This window comes from Phyllopteryx taeniolatus, chromosome 20 (genome assembly GCF_024500385.1).
Source record: "Phyllopteryx taeniolatus isolate TA_2022b chromosome 20, UOR_Ptae_1.2, whole genome shotgun sequence".
NCBI lineage: Eukaryota > Metazoa > Chordata > Actinopteri > Syngnathiformes > Syngnathidae > Phyllopteryx > Phyllopteryx taeniolatus.
The window spans coordinates 2,999,628-3,019,103 of NC_084521.1; the positions used below are offsets into that span (position 1 = coordinate 2,999,628).

General features: G+C 44.7%; 1 protein-coding gene across 8 annotated transcripts in view; it reads right to left on the reverse strand.

Moving 5' to 3' along the window:
- LOC133470065 (dnaJ homolog subfamily C member 13-like) overlaps window positions 1-19,476 on the reverse strand; it is a 28,731-nt gene that overhangs the window by 971 nt on the left and 8,284 nt on the right. For 2 of the 8 annotated variants that reach the window (XM_061757943.1, XM_061757944.1), the window contains exons 6-56: window positions 18,944-19,144; window positions 18,582-18,788; window positions 18,404-18,499; window positions 17,988-18,079; window positions 17,556-17,722; window positions 16,913-16,992; window positions 16,673-16,842; window positions 16,561-16,593; window positions 15,475-15,574; window positions 15,289-15,396; window positions 15,056-15,211; window positions 14,413-14,469; window positions 14,215-14,336; window positions 14,057-14,132; window positions 13,752-13,847; window positions 13,537-13,677; window positions 13,360-13,377; window positions 12,511-12,593; window positions 12,272-12,425; window positions 12,076-12,179; window positions 11,843-12,002; window positions 11,706-11,768; window positions 11,533-11,634; window positions 11,339-11,443; window positions 10,170-10,372; window positions 9,995-10,079; window positions 9,747-9,901; window positions 9,615-9,660; window positions 9,121-9,275; window positions 8,843-9,044; window positions 8,661-8,776; window positions 8,502-8,580; window positions 8,283-8,418; window positions 7,622-7,806; window positions 7,460-7,534; window positions 7,265-7,384; window positions 6,471-6,866; window positions 6,283-6,396; window positions 5,810-5,926; window positions 5,177-5,354; window positions 5,005-5,096; window positions 4,825-4,924; window positions 4,677-4,751; window positions 3,688-3,800; window positions 3,440-3,609; window positions 3,319-3,361; window positions 2,628-2,801; window positions 2,375-2,554; window positions 1,396-1,536; window positions 1,179-1,322; window positions 937-1,036 (exon numbers count right to left, since the gene is read on the reverse strand). In XM_061757943.1, coding sequence (XP_061613927.1) covers window positions 937-1,036; window positions 1,179-1,322; window positions 1,396-1,536; window positions 2,375-2,554; window positions 2,628-2,801; window positions 3,319-3,361; window positions 3,440-3,609; window positions 3,688-3,800; window positions 4,677-4,751; window positions 4,825-4,924; window positions 5,005-5,096; window positions 5,177-5,354; window positions 5,810-5,926; window positions 6,283-6,396; window positions 6,471-6,866; window positions 7,265-7,384; window positions 7,460-7,534; window positions 7,622-7,806; window positions 8,283-8,418; window positions 8,502-8,580; window positions 8,661-8,776; window positions 8,843-9,044; window positions 9,121-9,275; window positions 9,615-9,660; window positions 9,747-9,901; window positions 9,995-10,079; window positions 10,170-10,372; window positions 11,339-11,443; window positions 11,533-11,634; window positions 11,706-11,768; window positions 11,843-12,002; window positions 12,076-12,179; window positions 12,272-12,425; window positions 12,511-12,593; window positions 13,360-13,377; window positions 13,537-13,677; window positions 13,752-13,847; window positions 14,057-14,132; window positions 14,215-14,336; window positions 14,413-14,469; window positions 15,056-15,211; window positions 15,289-15,396; window positions 15,475-15,574; window positions 16,561-16,593; window positions 16,673-16,842; window positions 16,913-16,992; window positions 17,556-17,722; window positions 17,988-18,079; window positions 18,404-18,499; window positions 18,582-18,788; window positions 18,944-19,144 — 6,385 coding nt within the window. Of the gene's footprint in view, window positions 1-639; window positions 745-936; window positions 1,037-1,178; window positions 1,323-1,395; window positions 1,537-2,374; window positions 2,555-2,627; window positions 2,802-3,318; window positions 3,362-3,439; window positions 3,610-3,687; window positions 3,801-4,676; window positions 4,752-4,824; window positions 4,925-5,004; window positions 5,097-5,176; window positions 5,355-5,809; window positions 5,927-6,282; window positions 6,397-6,470; window positions 6,867-7,264; window positions 7,385-7,459; window positions 7,535-7,621; window positions 7,807-8,282; window positions 8,419-8,501; window positions 8,581-8,660; window positions 8,777-8,842; window positions 9,045-9,120; window positions 9,276-9,614; window positions 9,661-9,746; window positions 9,902-9,994; window positions 10,080-10,169; window positions 10,373-11,338; window positions 11,444-11,532; window positions 11,635-11,705; window positions 11,769-11,842; window positions 12,003-12,075; window positions 12,180-12,271; window positions 12,426-12,510; window positions 12,594-13,359; window positions 13,378-13,536; window positions 13,678-13,751; window positions 13,848-14,056; window positions 14,133-14,214; window positions 14,337-14,412; window positions 14,470-15,055; window positions 15,212-15,288; window positions 15,397-15,474; window positions 15,575-16,560; window positions 16,594-16,672; window positions 16,843-16,912; window positions 16,993-17,555; window positions 17,723-17,987; window positions 18,080-18,403; window positions 18,500-18,581; window positions 18,789-18,943; window positions 19,145-19,476 lie in introns of all 8 variants that reach the window. The other 6 variants (XM_061757949.1, XM_061757945.1, XM_061757948.1 and 3 more) reach the window with 6 other exon arrangements.

A 19,476-nucleotide genomic window follows, 5' to 3' on the forward strand; every position in this document is an offset into this window, starting at 1 on the left:
ACTGTGTGCATGTTTTACAGTGCTGATGAATATTTTTAAGACAAGCAGCGATCGTAATAACTGAAGCGAGCGATGCTAACCACTATTCACATCCACAAACATCTTATTTTTTGTACCCTTAGACCCACGCAGATGTATGAAGATGTGTCGCCTTGTTGGCCAGACATTTCACTGCTCCACAGAGCGCTATTGTTTGGCGACTGCAGCAGTCGAAAGTCCTTTGTAAATTGAACTATCGGAAGATGAGATGCCACAAACATCTTTAGAGATTAGTCGACTTCAGGCTTTAAATGGCAACGCGGGGTAGTAAAGTTGATTGGTCGACTAATCGGTTCAATTCCTAGAACATTTCAAACTTCAACATGGAACTCATTGAAAAATTTGTGAGGAGTAAGCAAGATTTTGATGAGTTCAAGAGAAGCTAAGAATAGATGAGATGGGATCGGCTCTTTGTTTAAACCACAAGGGTCAAAATTGTGTTTTATAATCCAAACTTTAAATTACCGTGTATTTTGTGATGGCTGCAATATCTGTGTTAAATGTGGTCAAATAGGGACTGGCAAGGAGGCGATGTGATGGCAAGATGGGAATGGAATGGTAAACAGGTAAAGGGTGGGCCAGTAGGACATCACAGTCTACCTGCATTAGTGCAACAGAGAGGAGGGCTCTGAGGGCCCAGCTCGGGATTCTAGAGCCCCCCTCGCAGTGGGCTGCTGGCGGCCAGGAGCGAGGGAGTGGAAACCCCTGAGGAGGAAACGTGGAGGAGGGCAGAAAAGAAAGGATAGGAAAAGGCAGAAGCAGGAAGTTCAGGGATTTGGAAAGAAAAAGGGTTGGATTCAACCGCAAGGCGTGCGTTTAAAATAGGGCTAAGCATTAGGACTTCACCGTCTACCTTTTCTGTTTCACTAGCACGGTAAATGAATAGAAAATACATACCTGTCAGGTAGCCTGCTGTCTGAGACTCAGAAATGAAGAGATCATGTTTCTGGTCCTTGAAGGCACTCCACACAGAGGATTTGGCCAGGATCTCATTCACCTGAAAAGCAAAGAGACCCCCCCCCACTTAAAAAAAAAAACAGATACCATCTGTCTGTTTTAAAACTCAAATGGTGGACCTAAACCACAAAAGTCCCCCCCCCCCCTTTTAAAGTTTAAAATGTGAAGCTCGAGCCTCAGACCTGTTCTCCGTACTGCAGGCTCCGAGTCATGGACTTGAGAGCCTTCACAATCTGGGCCTTGGTCGCCGAGGGGTTGTCCAGGGTCTCCAGGCCAATTCCTTCTAAGAGCTTCAGGAGGTAGGGAACCAGGTCCACTCTGAGAGCCTGAGCAGCAGGAAACATTTCAACTGAGGCAAAACCATGGGACACGACGTGTGACGTGGCAAAGTAACGTTACCTGAGCCACCAGCTCCGTCTGCTCCTTCTGGAACATGCGGTTCAGCGCCTCGCAGGCCAGCCCGGCCATGTCTGCGCGGACCTTCATTCCAGTCATGAGCGGGCCGATGGCCTCCAGGGCGGACATGGAGCGTACGCAGAGCTACATAAACACAATATCATGTAGCAGACCCCCAAAAAATAGAATACAGTGAACCCTTGCCATTCACAAATTCACCTACTCGCATATTTTTCTGTTGAACAAAGTTTTTGCTGAAAAACACACCTATTTGCAAATATCTACAGACAATGGTGCCTTGACTTACACGTTTAATATGTTCCGCTTGTAAAAACACATCTTAAACCATCGTTCCCCAGTGAAATAAATGGAAATGCCATGAATCTGTTACAGTACCCATAAAACACAAAAAAGTACAGTATTGTATGTCATAAACACCTACAGTAAAACAATTGAATAGAATGTAAAGGAATAAAAAAAAGTTTGTGCATCATGATTTCACGCTTTAATTCATTGTGCGACTCCTTGTGTACACACCTTGGCCACCAGGGGGTAGTATAACACATACTGTACATACGTACAGTATGTAGACGTAGAAGATAGTCACAGGTGCGCAATAGGCTGCAGTAGTAATGGTAACTTTCGAAGAGGATAAAGAACAGAAGAACTTATAAAAAGGTTTTTCACACCGCTTCGTTGGCCCATCTATGGCATTTTGCCTTAGTATTAAGATAGCGAGAAGAAGAAAGTCATGTAGTTTGGTTAAATACAAGTGTAACTTTGTGGTATGATTATTTTTCCAGTGAACTTCAACAGGGAGTAGGTTCTTTTTTGAAGATTTGTTCACTATGTGGCAAACTGGAAATTTAAGGTGGGGCGTTTATTATTTTCATATTTTTGTTATTTGTGTCGGATGTTGGTCCCTCCCCTCCCTGTGGATAGTGAGGGTTCACTGTGCTTTTAACAAGGGGCAATGGATTACCTCATTATCCGAGAGCACGTGGATGAGGCGGATGCAGCTCTTTGGAATGGCGTTGTTCTTGTGGTTGAGCGCGGCTAAGATGCGGGGCAAGTGACCCAAAGGCGGAACCTGATCGGCCAGCTGCGTCTGTGTGCTGAATAGACACACTGCTGCCGTGGTGACCGTCTCCAGCGCCTCCCCCTTAAAGCACATTTTAGGAATGAGCGGAAAAAGAGACGTTTTGAAACAGCTCGGGATCTTGTGCGCCACTCACATTGGGGTTGTTCTTTTCCAGCAGCTCCGTCAGGGTCTCCAGGAGCGACACCAGGAAGTCACGAGGCTTGCGCAACACCCAGCCCGGCTGTGCAATAAAGATGCGCAAGAAAACTCCGCCCACCTCCAGTTCGCCCTGGCCTGCTCCGTAGGCCACGGTGAAGTCCTCCGGCAGCTGAGCACACACAAGCAAGATCATCATTTGTTCATATAGTGTATATACATGTACCGATTTTTAAGTTCTCAACTGATGCAAGACCACACATGTAGTGAGGAAAAATCCTCATGTGTGTGCTTACTACTCTTTTAGTGTGTGGTGTATTCCACAAGACCAACAAAGCACACCACACACATAGCCAGGGGTGCACATGTACTGAACTGAGCGGCTCCCAGTCTTAAGTTTATCCAGTGAGGTCAGGAAAAAAAAAAAAAAAAAGAGATCTAAGCAACAACCTCTGGTGTTCCTTTGAGAACCAAACGAAAATTCTTATGTGCACCCCAGCACATAACCATGTCTATCGTTGAACCAAGACTGACCTGAGAGAGGCAGCATGGTGCCACAGGGCATCCAGACTGCCAGAAAATAAAAAGGAGAAGTAGCAGTAGTAGAAAGAATATAAATGGAATGGAGGGACAAAGCTCAAATTTGGCCTGATTGTGAGTATGTGTGTACCCTGCTTTAGTGAACTTACTTTCCAGTTGACGTCAGGATTATCTTTCTGCTGTTTAAAGTGCCTGGAAAAAGACAAACACCGCTTAACTCTTTGGATTAGTCTGTGTCGCAAGACCTTGACTCTAACTCTTGGAACTTACTCGAGCATCATCTCCCGCACAGTGGTGGACACCGTCTCCCGGGAGCTGTCATTCCAGATGAGCTCAGGATTCTCGTGCGTTCCCTCGAATATGTGCACCGCCGCCTCGGCATTGTCCCGCATGGCGTCCATGAACACACCGGGGAGGAAGCGGATCAGAGCCAGACGAACCTGTCGAGAAACAAAACGAGATGGTAATTAAACGTAATTTCACACGGGTGGATTTTTCGACCGGTTTGCGACACCAACCTTGGGCCCGACCAGCTTGTCAGAGGTCATTTTGGAGAAGAGCTCGGCCGTCTGTGTACGAACTTGAGGATGAGTGCAGTTACAAAAGAGATCTAACAAGTAGATGAGAGCCCCTGTGGTGAAAAACATTAAAAAAAAAATAGCATGACCAATCGTAGCATAGACTGGTGTGCCTTTGGGAGCTTATCAGGTGTGCCAGAAGAAATGATCCAATTTCACTTAATTGGTCTGAAAATGATTACTTACAACAAATAATGTATCTTTGTTTATCTCTCTATGCCAGCGACCTATAGTGACGAGCAGAATAAATAAATGCTCTTCCACTCGATGGCAGAAGGTACAATTTACCTGTGGCTCCAACTGTTGCTATTAATGACAGTATAGTGGATTTGCGCTCAATTCAACAGGCCCAGATTTCACACAAAGTAAATTTGCGAATAATCTGAGAGATGATCATTATTACAATACACACACTTTGTCTTATGATTTGAATTTGTTTCGTCACCAATCTTGTAACTCAATTTACTGGTATGTCAAATCAATATTCCACACTGATTCTATTAATCCATTCCAGCCTGAGCCAAAAACAAATGTTTTGCTGCATGTTTTTAATTAAAAAAAAAAAATAGCACAATTTTATATAAAAAAACAAAACTTAATAAAACCAAATGTAAAGAAATAAACTGGTTTCATAAAGTGTAATTACTATACGTATCATAGTATCTGTATTGGATGTGGGCCTTTTAGGGGTGTGGCCTAATGAGTGACATAAGGAGTGGGGTTAGTCTTGTTATTTCAGTGTGAGCTTCTGGGCGTGAGTTGTGGCCGACAGCAGCTCCTTGCAAGTGTTTTCATTTTGTATGCATGTGTGTTGGATGGTTTGTCCCGTTCAATGAACGGCTGAAAGTGCATCGGCGACTGTGGCTCTCCTTGCCCACACGGGAGGGGCATTACGTGCCTTACATTACTCGATTTTGATTGACACAAACCTTTCGCCATGGCCTCTTTGACTATTTTGGTGTTGGATGTCAAAGCATGGAGGGTTTCCAACACAATTTGCCTGCCTAGAAGAAGACATGTTGACAATTAGGAGCACAAACAAAACGAGTTCTGTTTTGCTATTGGTCATCATCATACTTGATGGGAGGGAGTGCAGCAGCAAGAGAAGGTTGGACAGCACCAGCGACTCTGCGATGTTGCTCACACATTCTTGATTTGACGTCACCGTGTTGACAACCTGCAGAGAAAGCCGTCGAGACTTGGAATGAAACGGCGGCGAAGACCCTTGATAAGTTCGTTTTTGGGATGTTTTTGCACCTCCAGCACAAGCTGCTGCACCCTGCCAGCCCCGTGAACACGCAGCAGGGAAAAGAGCAATTTGAAATGGCCGATGCACTCCGTCTCAGAGCCTGGAATCACAGGTAAAGAAACAACTTTATTGAATAACAGCTTAGACAGAAGTCAGTGACAAGATTGAACTGTGTCTTACCAGGGTTGTTCTTGATGACGTTGCGCAGAGCCTCCAGAGCCATCTCGGCGAAGCGGAGACGCTCTGCGTGCTGCTGGGACTCCACCTTGTTGCTCTGGCTCATGGCAAGCAGCGTGTGCAAGTACTGGGCCTGGGAGCCCACGTAGTCCAGCAGGGTCGCTGCAAATGCTTTGGGATACTGGACGCAAGAAAGGGAACATGTCATTAAAAAGACGTGACAACTACTAAAGCAAATAAATGTTCCAAACTGTGTCATTTTGTTTCTTAAAAAAAGATGTACATTGCAGTTTTGTTTCACAATTTAAAACGGTTTCCAGGTGTCTTAACGTGTGAAAATACCTATAGGGACCCAAGTATGTATGTATAAGGTATTAAGAACTACATTTTCCATCAAATTTGTGATATGGGGCAGAAGGGATCAACAACATTCTAGTTGTTTGAAAGATGATCATTATTACAGTGGCACTTAGTCTTGTGATTTTAATTTGTTCCGTCACCAAGCTTGTAACTCAATTTGTGATATGGGGCAGAAGGGATCAACAACGTTCTAGTTGTTCCAAGGCGTGGTGGTCCTAAGATATTAGGTTGTACTTGTCCCCTCCAAAAATCTGCAACTACACCGGAAAAGCTTACCTCAAGTGGGAAAGTTGGTTGTTCATTGTAAACCCGTACAAAGATCTCCCCAACGATAAGCTCTTTGCTGTGCTCGCTGAATATGAATTCTGCGCCAAAGCTCTCGTCGTTTTCCCCCTGTCGAGAGAGGGTGAGGTAAGGTAAGATATCCATGGATTTCCTTTTCTACATTCCTTATTCTCATTAGGTTTGTGGTGATCCTGGCTGACTTTTAGCGAGAGGCGGAGTACACCGCCAGTCAATTGCAGGGGATAATTAGTTACAGAGACAAACATTCACACTCACAGTCTTCAATAAACCTAACGTATGTTTTTGGAATGTGGGAGGAAGTCGGAGTACCTGGACAAAACCCTTGCTTGGGGAGAACAGGCAATCTCCAGCCGAGATTCAAACCAGGACTTTAGAAGTGTGAGGCAGACGTGCTAACCCGGTAAAATATGTCATTTGCAATTCAACGCTAGTGTCACTCTTACTCTTTTAACGTTTCCCTCTTGTTGACTCTCCAGGAATTCCAGCAGCTCGGCTCGCGTTCCGTTGTTCCAGATGAGGTAGGGGTTCTCAGAGTTGCTGTTCAGCAGTTTCAAGACCTTAACAGATCATAGGACATGAAGTCTGTGTTCCTTGCACACAGCAGCGCCACCTATCCACCAGTTCAACCAACCTCCGCAGAAGACCCTACGCCCAGCTTTCTGGAGATGTACGGCGTCAACATGGCGGCCAGACTCTTGCGGATGGTGGGGTTCTCCGGAGGCGCGCCATCCACACTGTTGGTTTCCGAAGCCGGGTTGCCACCGTTGGAGATGGGCGGCATCTGCAGGTAGCCCCCCAGGCGGCTGAGGGACACCAGGCTGAGCTTGGCCAGGTGGTTGGCCACCTCCTGCTGGTTGGAGTCCTGGCTGGTCTGGACGCCGCTCTCCTCCAGCGTGTAGTCATAGTTGAAGAGGTGCACCAGCAAGTGCCAGAGTATGCCGGCGTGGTACAGTTGCGTCTGGAGGAAGAAGTCTACCGCGAAGGAGCTGACGCACTGGACCGCCAGGGCTGCGGTTTTGGGAAGACCCTGAGGGAAGAATACAAGAACACAAAAAAAAAAAAAGTCTGAAAAGTCTCTTTTTGAATACAGTAGGGCATTTTTGGTTCACAATAAAGGCTGCAGCTAACTTTTTTCTTTTTTTAGTATTAGACCGACTATCCCTTTCATCAATCAGAAAATTATTTTGCTTATTACTAAAAGCACCAATTATGAATGTTTTAAGGGAGGGGAATCCCTAATACAAAAATCCCTTATCCCTAGTACAGCAAGGATTTGTTGTACTTTTGTGTAGGCAGACTACCAGAACTCCTAGAACTAGGAGGATTTACTTACTACTGTAATATTACTGCAAAGTCAGTCATCGACTATACTTACCCTATTTTCTACTACCGTTTATTATTACTGGCGAGATTTTGATTGCTCACCTTTCCGTAGTACAAGATGTGACAAAGGTCTCTGATAATGTAGGGCAGCTCGATCATCTTTTCCCTGCATTCCTCAAATTGTGCTGCGACGCTGTAGCACTTGCAGACGTGCCCGCACACCTGAGACACGTGATGAATTATTTTTTATAGATTGTAAAAAGACTTCTAAGACAATATCGCTCACGCGCTGTGCACCTGAACGGCCATGTCGTCAGCCTTGCTGGATGCAGTCAACACGGAGACGCAGCGGGAAAGAGCCTCCAGCAGCACCTGAAGATTTTTCAGGGCACAATCACAATTCTACTTGGCAGTGCATTTTAGATAAATAAATAAAATAAAATCAGAACACAAACAAACCTCAATGCCATTCTCGCGCCGCAGCTCCTCAGCGTTGAGTGCCGAGCAGTTGACGGTGTAGAAGGCGAGTTCGGCGGCGGCCGGCAGGAGCGGGGAAGTCTTGGAGAAGAGGAGGTCGTCTTGGGTCTCCATGGTGATGGTTTTGATGAGCATGGGGTAGCCGGCGTACTTGTAGGGCTCCAGTTCTGTTTGGAAAAGTGAACACATTAACACCAATGAAGCAGTTGTCTAAAGGAAAGCGCTTAAAAAACTTGACATCATTTGGTAGCCTAATAACATAGCCAACTCTAGCTCAAATGATGTAACATTTTAACTAGCTATGTAAAACTAAGTTTAAAGGAGACATTTGACAGTTAGTAGGTCACTTAGCATTTCTGTGACATGCTTTCGTCAAAATACCCTAAGAATCAAGAATTGAATCTTTTCGTCCTGATTCAAGACTTGCTGGAATTAGTCTTATTTCTACTCCCGCATTTGGTTAAACCACACCTAGTATGCAATAAGTATCTCACCCTGCCTCAGCCCCTGATATCTAACTTTTAGCCTGTTTTACTGCTGCTTCTCCTCTGTCCCCCTTGCTCGGAGATGGGGCTAGGTGGCGATGAGCAAAGTGAGGCTGTTGCTGTGGAGGGTTACTATTTATATTGGCTTGTCTGCACACCATTTTTGTGCTGGTTGAAGAGGATGCTCTGGGTCTTGAGGATGAGGATGATGTTTTCCGGGTCAGGCCCATCAAGGACTCGTGCCGATTTTGTGCAGAGGAATTCGTAGGCCTTGTTGACTTTCTCAAACATGTCCTGAAAGAGTGTGAATAAAACGTGTGGGAATGCTCAAAGCAACAGTGTAAATAGTGTGCATGTGAGGCGGTATAAAAACGCACCCTGCCATCAGGGTTCTTGTCTGGATGGTACTTCTGCGCCAGCCTGAAGTAAGCTTTCCTGATTTTGCTCTCCTCGTGCCTTTAGACAAAAAATATAGAAAGCAGTTATACATGGACAAGGAGCCGTGGACCATACGTTTCAGAATGCAGTTGACTCACATCCCCTGTCCTTTGGGGAGGTTGAGGACTTCGTAAGCATCATCTATAGACATGGTGGGGGGTTTCTTCTCCACCTCCCTCTTCCATGCTTCAAGGGTGTCCTTAAGCAGCTTCACCTACAGGGTTAACGGTGTTAAAACGAGTGTGTTCCTTGAGAAATGAAAGCAAGTAAAGGTACATACAGCATCTCGAATAGGCCAATTGGGGAAGTTGACAGTGTCACACAGGTGTCTGAGGTAGTAGATGTTGCAGAAGAGCTCGTTGTCCAGCTGGGGGAAGCTGATGACGGGGATGGGGCAGTACTGGTAGAGCGCGCGCGTGTTGCTCTGCAGCCTCGGGCTAAAGTCAGCAATGTGGGCGGCGATCTTCTCAATCATCATGCGCCTGAAAGAGAGAAACTGTCACTTGAAATCCAACGCCTATGTCGATGCATCTCCAACTGAGCACATTCGGCTCCGACCTCATCTCGCAGCTCCAGATTGCCTCGGGGGTGTCGAATTCGCCGAGGAAGATCTCCGAGAAGCGCTCGGCCTCGTAGTTCTCCAGGTAGCACACCATTGCTTCGGGGAGAACTGGTCCCAGAACGCTGCGTTGCACAATGTCCTGACCTTTGGACTAAGGACACAAGACGGGCGTCATTTCCAATGGACAATTGGATTTAGAGTAAACCCTTGCCGATTCGTGAATTTTTCTGTAGAACATAACTAAAACTATAGCGGTGCCTTGGCTTGACACAGACGTACTACACGAAAATTTCATAATGAAACAAAGAAGACCATCGCAACAAAGCTGCAATATTATTCGTCTTTTTTGCAAAGAATAAGGAAAACACGCCTTTAAGTATTGTTGTATGCTCTATCTGCAGCTGTTGCTACCGTTTGTGATATTTAAGTGTTTTGGGATCATAGTTTGGGGTATATTTGTATCTCTATTATAAATGTAAGACATCTTTACCTCTTCTGATTTAAAGGCTTGTTTTAAGTGAGTGTACTTCAGGAACCTAAAAGAAGAAAAAGTTCATATCATACTTGATTCCTCCAACAGAGCCACATTGTTTAATCAGATGAACAAAAGCACATTTTGTACCTCGCAACAGGAAGCACGTTGGAGCCCGTGTACATCATGACGAAGAAGAAGACTCCGGTCAAGTAGAGCCGCTGCAAATTGGGATTGTCCTGCATCACCAGGTGCAGGACATTGGCCACCTTTTCCACCAGTATGGGGTCAAACGTCAAGAGAAGCTTAAAAAAAAAAAAAAAAAGAAGAATGATCTTAAAAGATGTAATTGATTTAAACACTACAAGTGTCTATTTACTAGATGAATCACATTGTACCTGAACAATATGAGGCAGGCAAGCATTGTCAGTTATCATCCTCTTGATCTTTGGTAATGGGCGAATAATGGCGTTGTCTTGATCCCTGGAAAAAAAAAAAAAAAAAAAAAAGGTCAATCATTTTAATAAATTATGGAATAATATCATAATGATACATCCCAAAAGCCCCAGAGACCTGCTGGGGTAGTAGGAGCACATGGTGATGAGCATGTTGAGGATGAGTGTGGCCAGGTCCGACTCGTTCATCACCGCTTGCCCTGTGGCCAGCAGGCACCACTTCAGCTGCGGTATGGCCTGCAGGGGGCGCCAACCGTCCATGCCCTGGGCCCAGCAACGCGTCTTGGCCGACAGGACGCCCGTGGTCCAAAACTCCTGCATCTGATATCAGGTCATATGGTAAAAAGATGTTATTAAAATGTATAAAAAGAAAAGTTAAGTACATTCCCTGTGAATTTGACTAGGATTTGTGATTTTTAAAAGGGGATACAGGAAGTACTCGAGTTACAACGCACTCCACCTACAACGTTTCGACTTTACGATGCCCGTGCCTCGTCCGCCATTTTCTCACAAGACCATAAGTGTTTCTGCTTAGCTAGTGCATAGTGCTTGTCTGTGTTTGTGCGCCGGGAGTATCTTTGTCTTTTTCGCCCTCCTTTTTTCACACTCTCAGCAGTAATGGTAAGTACAGCATCTTATTTTTTTTTTATTTTAATGTATTTTAGTTTCTTTATACAAAGTGTTAACCTATCCTGCTACAGTCACCTGACCTCCCTTCTCTCATTGCACAGCTGAGCTGGGTGGCGGCAACAATAAAGACACGAAGCACCGATTTGCTGCTTTAATGGCTTTATTAGCTCCTCTGCACATTCGACGTCAACGGGTCCTCCGCTAATCGCTACTCTTCCCCGGTCGCCGTCACTACACTTGCTACTGTACACTCGCACCAGCGCGCACTCCTTCCTCCTTCGCAGTCCCATCTCACTCACACATCGATGCACACGCCCACACACTAAGCTTGCTGTCACAATCACGTGGGACAATACCCATAACAGAAGTGTTTCGCCGTAAATTTCGACTTTAACAGTGAAAACCGACTTACGCGGAAAATCGTGTTACGTCGCCAGCGTAGGAACGGAACTCGTTCGTGAATCGAGGACTTCCTATATTGTGTCTGTGAGCGAGTCGCTCTGAATTGTGCCAATTTCCATAATAAAAGTCCATCTTCAAATTACTCCGTCCCTGACTAGGAAGCTAGGCAGGGCCAGGATCTTAATCCATGGGGTATTTTGACAGAAAACAAAACAACAACAAAAAAAACATCTGATTTTAAAAAGGACTGCACACCTCTTCAAAACTGAAAGGTCCTCTTCTTTCCTTGTCTGCATTCCCAAAGTACCACTCCTTTTCACTCTCTCGCTTCATGTCAGGCGCTGCTTCCAAGACGTTGCTCTGGGGAAAATCCGGGACACACGTGCATTCAAAGCAATTAACACACAGTCAAGTTTGTAACGTCGGAAATCGAGCCTATAGATGTTTACCTGCAGCGGCACCGTAGCTCTGCTGGTATGCAGATGGGCCAAGGTGAGCAGGTCCACCAGGATGCGCACCCCATTAGAGTCCATTATGTCTCTGACGTTTTTCTACAGGAAAGGAAAAAGTGTGTTTAGTAAATCCTTATTGCGGAGAGAGATCGATGCTATAGGTAGCTCACCCTGTTGAGAATCAGCTTGTTCAAAAAAAGGATGAGCCTGTCTCTTTCTAGTTTGTCCGTACACTGCAAACACACAATTTCCCATTTATTAAAAAGTGGCAACACAAAAAGTAAGCGCCTTAGCCGCCTGCACTCACGCGGTCCAGCATGCCCACGATGAATTTGGTGTCGGTGAAGGGGCCGATCTCTTCAAAGCACTTGCTGTACACTATGGCGAGCGCCTGGAGGCATAGGCACTTCATCGTGACTTTAGGCGTGAGCAGAAAGCGGTGGTAGAGCTCATTGAAGAACTCATACCTAGAAGGCAGACACGCAAGAAGTCACCCTTTACAATAAAGAGTGGAAATATTAGAATAGTTTTTCAGCTTACGATCTCTTGATGGCACTCGATTCCTCATTTTCATCCTCCTCCAGCAGGAGGCGCAAGTAATAGTCACCAATTTTGATCTCATCGGAAAGGCACTCGTATTTCACCTGCCAACATATTATTTTGAGTTTCCTCTGTTGTGTGAAGGCAAAATGTTGAAAAAGCTCTCATTTAATCAGAGTATTGTGTGGGCACGAACCTCAAACTCCTGGTGGTTCCAGGAGATAACGGTCGTGTTCCCGAGCTCACGGTCAACGTTGAAGGCGCGCATCTCCCCTTCCAGCGCGTCCCGCAGCTCTTCCCTGGTCTTCAGGTTCCAGATGAGGTTGGAGCGTGCGTGGTCAAGCTGGAATCTGGATATGGCAATGCAACTCATCATTGTGCCGCTCCTCAGTAAATAGACTTAGGGTTCTTGTTGCAGACAGTTGTAGTACCTACCTGTAGTAGAAAAGCTCCCAGTTGGCTTCGATCTTGATCCGCTGTCGTCTCTTTCTTAGGATGACCGGCTTCTGATTGGGATTCTGCAAAAGATGAAGAAATTAACGTCTCCAAGTGCTTCTTTCAACACTGCAAAACATTTAAAATGTGTCCACTTTCACTGTATGGGGATGAAGAAAAGCATGGAATGAACAGGCATGAATGGACACCTTGCATGGAGGAGACAGACATTTTGAGAGGCAGCATCAGAGTGAAGAGAGAAAAAAAAAAAAAAAAAAAGACAAAATGGCACCAAAAGCAAAGCCACCCATGCACATTTATACAAAGTTATGAAACGCAAACTCCAAAATTCAATGTAGAGCGAACCCCCGTTTATTCCGTGGGATATGTTACAGAACCACCCGCAATATGTGACAATACAGCAAAAAAAAAAACAACAACATTGTTTTAAATAGATCTTTTATGTAGTCAACCATGCTTTAAACATATTTGAAACACACTTTTAAACGTATTGAAAACACGTGTGAACAAAAGATGATGTATAGAAAATACTGTACATATTGTAATGTCTATGTAAATACACGTGTACACCTTTAAGAGGCGGGGTCTGGTGGGGTGGCTTGACGTCTGCGTGTGAGCGTTTGGCCGTGAGCTGTGGCCAAAAGCAGCTTCTGTGTGTGCTCGTGTTCTACTGTTGTCCAAGTGTTTAAAATTATATAATTATTATTAATAATCATTATTGAATTTGTAATGAGAAGATGGAAGCATGAATGCTTGACTGGAGAGAGAGAACACGAGAGAAAAAGCAGAAGAAAATGGCACGGATCCTGTCAGTTGGGCCTTACTCACCAGGTTATTTCTGTCCTGCTACAATAGTTTGACAGCAGAAAGGAGGGGCAGAGACAACACAGTAATTATTGTACGATGCATTAAACACAACAAGATGGTGGCTTTTTTTTCGTGGGGTAGCTTTTTAAGAAGCCCAAGTTTAGCCGCAGGCCGAATGACAAGTAAAATCCTCCTCACCTCCTTCTGGGCAATGCCCATCTTGTCCCTCCAGTGCATGAGGACCAGATCTGCCTTCTCCTTGGCAAACTTCTCCACCTCTTTGGCTGCTTTACCGGCAATCCGCTGCCACTCGGCCACCTTGTTGCGGTTGAGTAGGTCCTATACCAGGAGAAAAATAACATCTCTAATGGAGGGTAGGCAGATCGTGATGTCACGTCAGGTCGCCTTGTTACCGTGGCAATTTTCAAGTTATCTCGGACGTGCATTCGATCCACATCTTTCTCCGGTACTGGCTCGGGACTGTCCATGTAAGCAAGTAGGCCCGTCGGCTACAGGTTAAACAAAAGAGACATTAAGCTGGCTAATAAAACTTTGTACACTGACAATTGGAAATCAGCCAAAAATCCCCACCCTTGGAAAGTTTCATTACATTTACAATAACACACCTAAAAATGGTTTTATTAAAAAAAAAAAAAAAAAAAAAAAGGTATCTTGGTGGACACAAATGGCCAGCTTAGAGCCCAGAGTTAAATGTTACCAATATTCTCTTGAGGAGGTTCATGGCGACGGGGTTCTCTGCAGTCCACAATCCCACCAGGTGACGACTCAGCTGTCTAAATCGACCAAAACAGCAAACATGTTCAGTCGCAGGTCTATTTGGCTGCCCGTGAGTGTGTTAACGGCGTTCTCTCCGACCTGTTGGTGAGCATCCTTTGGTCTGCGCTGATGGTGAACAACGAGGTGTGCAGATGGCGAGGAAGGGCCCCCTCACTCAAAGCCAGATCCTGCATCTTGGTGGCGATTTCCTTGTCTCCTTCCTGTATGCGAACACGCGTGAGCGAGTGACCACGCGAATACAGAAATGAAATACATTAAGTATTTACTTCACATTACCTCAATAATGGCCTTCATCACCAGACCCGCTCCCTTCACGATAGCCATTGAGGGATGCTAAAAGGGAAAACGAGGAAATACTGAAGTGAATGAATTTCAAATACAACTCCAGCATTCAATCACAGCAAATAATGGCATTATATGAAAAAGTTAACAGATAACTAGGATTTTACAATGGTAAACGGGCTGTATACAGACACAAATTTTGCTAAGTTTGTATTCGATTCTGAACATTTTTCATATTATGGAATTTAACACCATTTAAAAAAAATCCAGGTTAGTGTAACAATTACTTCTGACATGATAAAATTAAATGATAAAAAAATTAAACATCATTTTATTTACAATAACAATAATTTTTGTATCATTTATTCTAAAATGTAATGGTTTTAAAAAAAGGATCATTTAAATTTTCACAAAATATCCAGAAAATTGTTTTGCTAATTTAAAGTTATTTTTTATTTTATTCTTAAAAAAAAATCTGCCAAAATTGTTTTTTTTTTTTTTTTTTAAATTGTTTCATGTTTTTTTTTTGCTTTACATACCGTTCTTGATAGCCATTCTGAAATGTAATGGTATTTCAAAAATCCATGTTGGCATCCAAAAACCCGTGACAGAGTTAGTGAATATACATTTTCCAGACCTGGAAGAGTTTGAAGAGCGCACGTCCATTGGAGGCCACCATCTCCAGCAACATGTCGAACTGCTGGCCCTCGGTGGTCTCGCTGTAGGGGGCGCACAGGGCGAACGTTAAAAAATCCAGCAGCGAGCTGATGACCAAAGCCCCTGTTCCGTGGTCCTGGAGGGGAAAAAAAAGGTTTGAGTAAATTGAATTAAAACCATTCTTCATTTTGACCAGAGTAGAACTGGATTTACCACATTGGTAATGAATTTTTCAAGCAGGTTTTCCAGGAACTTCTTGGACGACAGCAGAGACGCCTTGTTGAGCTGCTCCTGCCTCAAGTCGTAGTCGTCATGCATGGGCTAGTTGAAGGATTAGGAAGTGGTTTTCAAAGAGGGTCTTTGTGTGGTGGTGTGCAAAGACAATGAAACGCTACTTACACACATCAGGGCGCAGAGCATGTCAATAGCAGCGTGCGTCACACTGTTGTTGTTCCTCTTTAAAGCTTTGACCGTCTTTACTCCTAATTTTTCCCTGAACCTGGAACAGATAAACGTTGTTGTTTTGGCTCGGACAAGACATTGGACGAATGCAGGATTATTGAAAAGCGGTCAATATTGTGTGAATTATGGGGTTTTGTTTATGTTGTTCATAGATTAAAGAGGACATATTAGGGAAAATTGACTTTTTAACTGCTTGTTTACAAATAGTTGAGCTTCTGGAATGCCTGGCCACCCATCAAGTCTGAAATTGAGCAACCAAGTAAATATTTTGTTCGCTGCCTGGTTCTGCAAATGTGAAATTTGCCAAATGATGAAGCTCAAAGTCCCTCGATTTGTTACTTGAAAACTAGTCGGTAGAGAGGTCGGAAAAAAAGTCACTGAGTTGGTAACAGCGAATAGATGCCACTTGCCTTGTTCAGCCTCATAGCCCGGCACCTAGTCGTCATGGTAACGAAAGCTGTATACCCAACAGTATAATGGGGAGGGGTTAACTGTAGCTGATTCGCATGAGAAAGGGTTGTCCCCTCCAATCAGGCCAATTTCAGCAATACGGGTGCGCAAACTGTAATTAAATCTTGCTCCTTGGGGTACTGTGGCGAAAGTAGGTCAAATGTTATTAACACGCCTGGGAACAGTTTTAAATTGTGACGAAAATTCATAATAATTATATATATATATATATATATATATATAATTAATAATGTGGTTACATGTGGCGAAACATGACTCCTTTCAGGATAAAACAGTTGTCTCTCTGTGCATCTATAACTCGGCATTTTCAAAATATAAAATAATACACCTGTTCCTATCATACATCTCAGTGACCCAGAAAGACGACAAATATAAAAAGATAGAGACAAAACAACAAAAGAAGGCAAATTGAGGCTGACAGAGCAATTAGGCAGAAAAGAGCCTTACAAAGAGAACAAAAATAGTATTGATTGAAAGCAAGCTAAAAGAGGAGCACAAGCGGGAAAGAGATGCAGACGCCGGGCAGACTGAGATGTATGGATACATATTTACGTTCCCTCTGTGACTCCAGACCCTTGACCAGACCTTGGAATGACAGAGCATGCCTGTTACCAGCAGCTCAGCAAACACCAGGCAAGGCGTGCGCCACTATGACGGCCCTTACTTTGGCAGCTGAGTGAAGGCCTGGAAGCCGGCCTTGGAGGCCACCAGGCGGCGGATGGCCTGGAAGTGGCTCTCCAGCTCGGCGTTGAGCACGGGAAGCTCGGCCTCTTGCGACAGCAGAGCCAGAATGGCGTTGTTGATGAGCTTTTCTTTGTTCTCCGAGAACAGGCCCTTGAAAAGAGAAATGGGACGGTGAGCTACTCGAAGGAATTTGGACACAGACAGACTTGAACACACTCACGTCTTGCGTTACTGCGTGCAACACGCCACTGTAGGATATGTTGGCGTTGAATCGGAATACTGCGTCGGCAAAGTTCCCATCTGAGACACAAAATATACAAGTAGGTGACTGCAAAATTATGTTAAAAATACAGCCACTTCCATGTCAGTTTCTGGACGACTCGGTAACTGTCAAAGTAGCAATGAAAATTTGGATCATTTTTCATATCTCTGTAGAAATGTTTAAATCTCAACTTGAGACTTATTCACTTATACACTCTTGCATTTGGTTAAACTACACCTAGAATCCAACTAGTCTCTCAACCTGCCTCACCCTCTGGATTTTGGCCTGTTTTACTGCCGCTTCTCCACCCACCCAACCACACACACACACACACACACGCACGGTTGAAAAAACTGTTAAAAGTAGTTTTTGGGTATGAAACTTCAGTTTGGCTTAATAAATGTAATAAATATACAATGCTTTATTTTACATATTTGCAAGTTGCATTTGTAAAGACATGAAACAATGTTGGCTGACCCAGTAAAATTATTGCCGCTCCTGAGAAACAACAGAACGGTTAACACACACATGGTGAAGTGTGTGTAAATGTTTCCTCTTTACGCAACAGAAGGGTTCATGGATGCGAAGAGTTGTGACTCACTCGGAGGCGCCGCCAGGAACTTGAGGTGCAGACTCTCCACCTCCTCGTCCACGGGCATGCTCAGGAGACCCCATCGCTGGCCACGCCGAGTGGGGGCCATCTTGACGCACACATCCCTGTTCCCTGAAGCGCGCACGCCATCCAGCAGGCTGGCCAACAGAGAGTCCCTGAAGAACGGGGAAGAGACTGGATGACCTCATGGAATGGTTTTGAGGCAACGACGCAGCATGTTAGGTTCATTGAAGACTCTAAATTGTCCTTCAGTGTGAATGTGAGCGTGAACGGTTATTTATCTATATGTGCCCTGCCATTGGCTGGAGACCAGTCCAGGCTCTACCCTGCCTCTTGACCAAATTTAGCTGGGATAGAATCAAGCTAACCCATGCTAGTTCATGAGGACAAGCTCTACAGGAAAAGAATGGATGTACATACCGTTCTGTGGAGGAGAACTTTCTGATCTGGCCTCGGATGAATTCGACTGTAAACACCTGAGGGTTGTCGACATCACAGATGAGAGCAAACACCTGCAGGAAGTATGGAGAGGAGAGAGAATCCCACAGATTAAGGCCCTTCATTCAAGATGTCATTGTATCAGCATTGCCACATTACTGATATTCTTACATTACTCAGTGACTCCATTTACTTTTTTTTTTGTTAATGTCCTAAATGTATTGTATATGTGGTCATAGTGAACTGTTTGCGGTAGTACCAGAGTGGCTTCAACTTCCGGAAACAAATTCTTTGTTTTTTTGTTTTTTTAACATACTTGGCCAATGATGATTATTCATGATGATTAATATATAAGACAGTCACACGTAATGAAACATTTCACTCTGCTGTCATCGCACCTCTCCGAAGGGTTTGATAGTGACGATGTTGTAGGAAGCCGGATCCCTTTCCACCAAACACGTCTCAGTCAGCGCCAAGATGCGCTTCACAGGCTCCTGGAAGAAACAAAACATTTCACTTCAGACAAGAAGAAGAAATGAGTAGAAACTAGGTGGACCAATGAAATGGTGTCCTGACCGAGTGGCGCCGGGTGATCTTCTGCACCACAAACTCGGCCAGCGACGTGATGCTCTCGTCCGAGCTGTACTTCCCCAGCCGGTCCGTCACGAAGCTCTCGAAGGTGAGCGCCTCTTTCCTGAGCCGCAGCATGATACCGATGAAGTTGCCCGCATGCTCGATGGCACTGCGGATGATGTCGTCCCGGTGTTCGGAGGCAAACAGATGCTGGGGGGGGAAAGCGTGAGATAAAACATCTGCTTTCATATTATGAACAAATTAACTAACCACATGCATACACTAGGTATGGAATGATTTACTGTATGCAGATAAACCACAATAAAAACATTATTTTCATTTCATTGCATCTCTAGCGAGCGTACCAGCCTGCTGAAGCCGCCATAAAGAATGCAGAACCCGCCCTGGTAGTCTGAGATCTCCACGAAGCCCTCCATGTTGCGGTAGTCGTAGGAGCACAGCACCCGGTTGGTGTGCGGGTCGATCTGGTCGATGCCGCCCGGCGTCACCTCCAAGCTCACGGGCTTCCGCGTGTCGCTCCAGTGGTGCTTGTAGCAGTTGTACCGCTGGTGGCCATAAAATGAGATATGCTAAAATGAGATTGCTTGTTTGTAAGCAAGATTTTGGTGCGGCTCAGGATGAAAGTACATAACGAGCTTTATTTTCACTTTCATTTTGTCTGATACAATACGCTTACATTGGGGACAAGTGATGCAATGACCAAATAGATCCAGCAGATAGAACTGCGGTGGAAAAAAAGCTTCCTATGTGTTCCTTCCTATGTGTATGCACATTGCCGTCACATACAGGACTAGAGGGGAACAGCTAAAAAAATTTAATTCAGTGCAATGCAAACGTTTAGGGTCGTTCAGCCTTGGCTCTATACTGAAAGCCATTC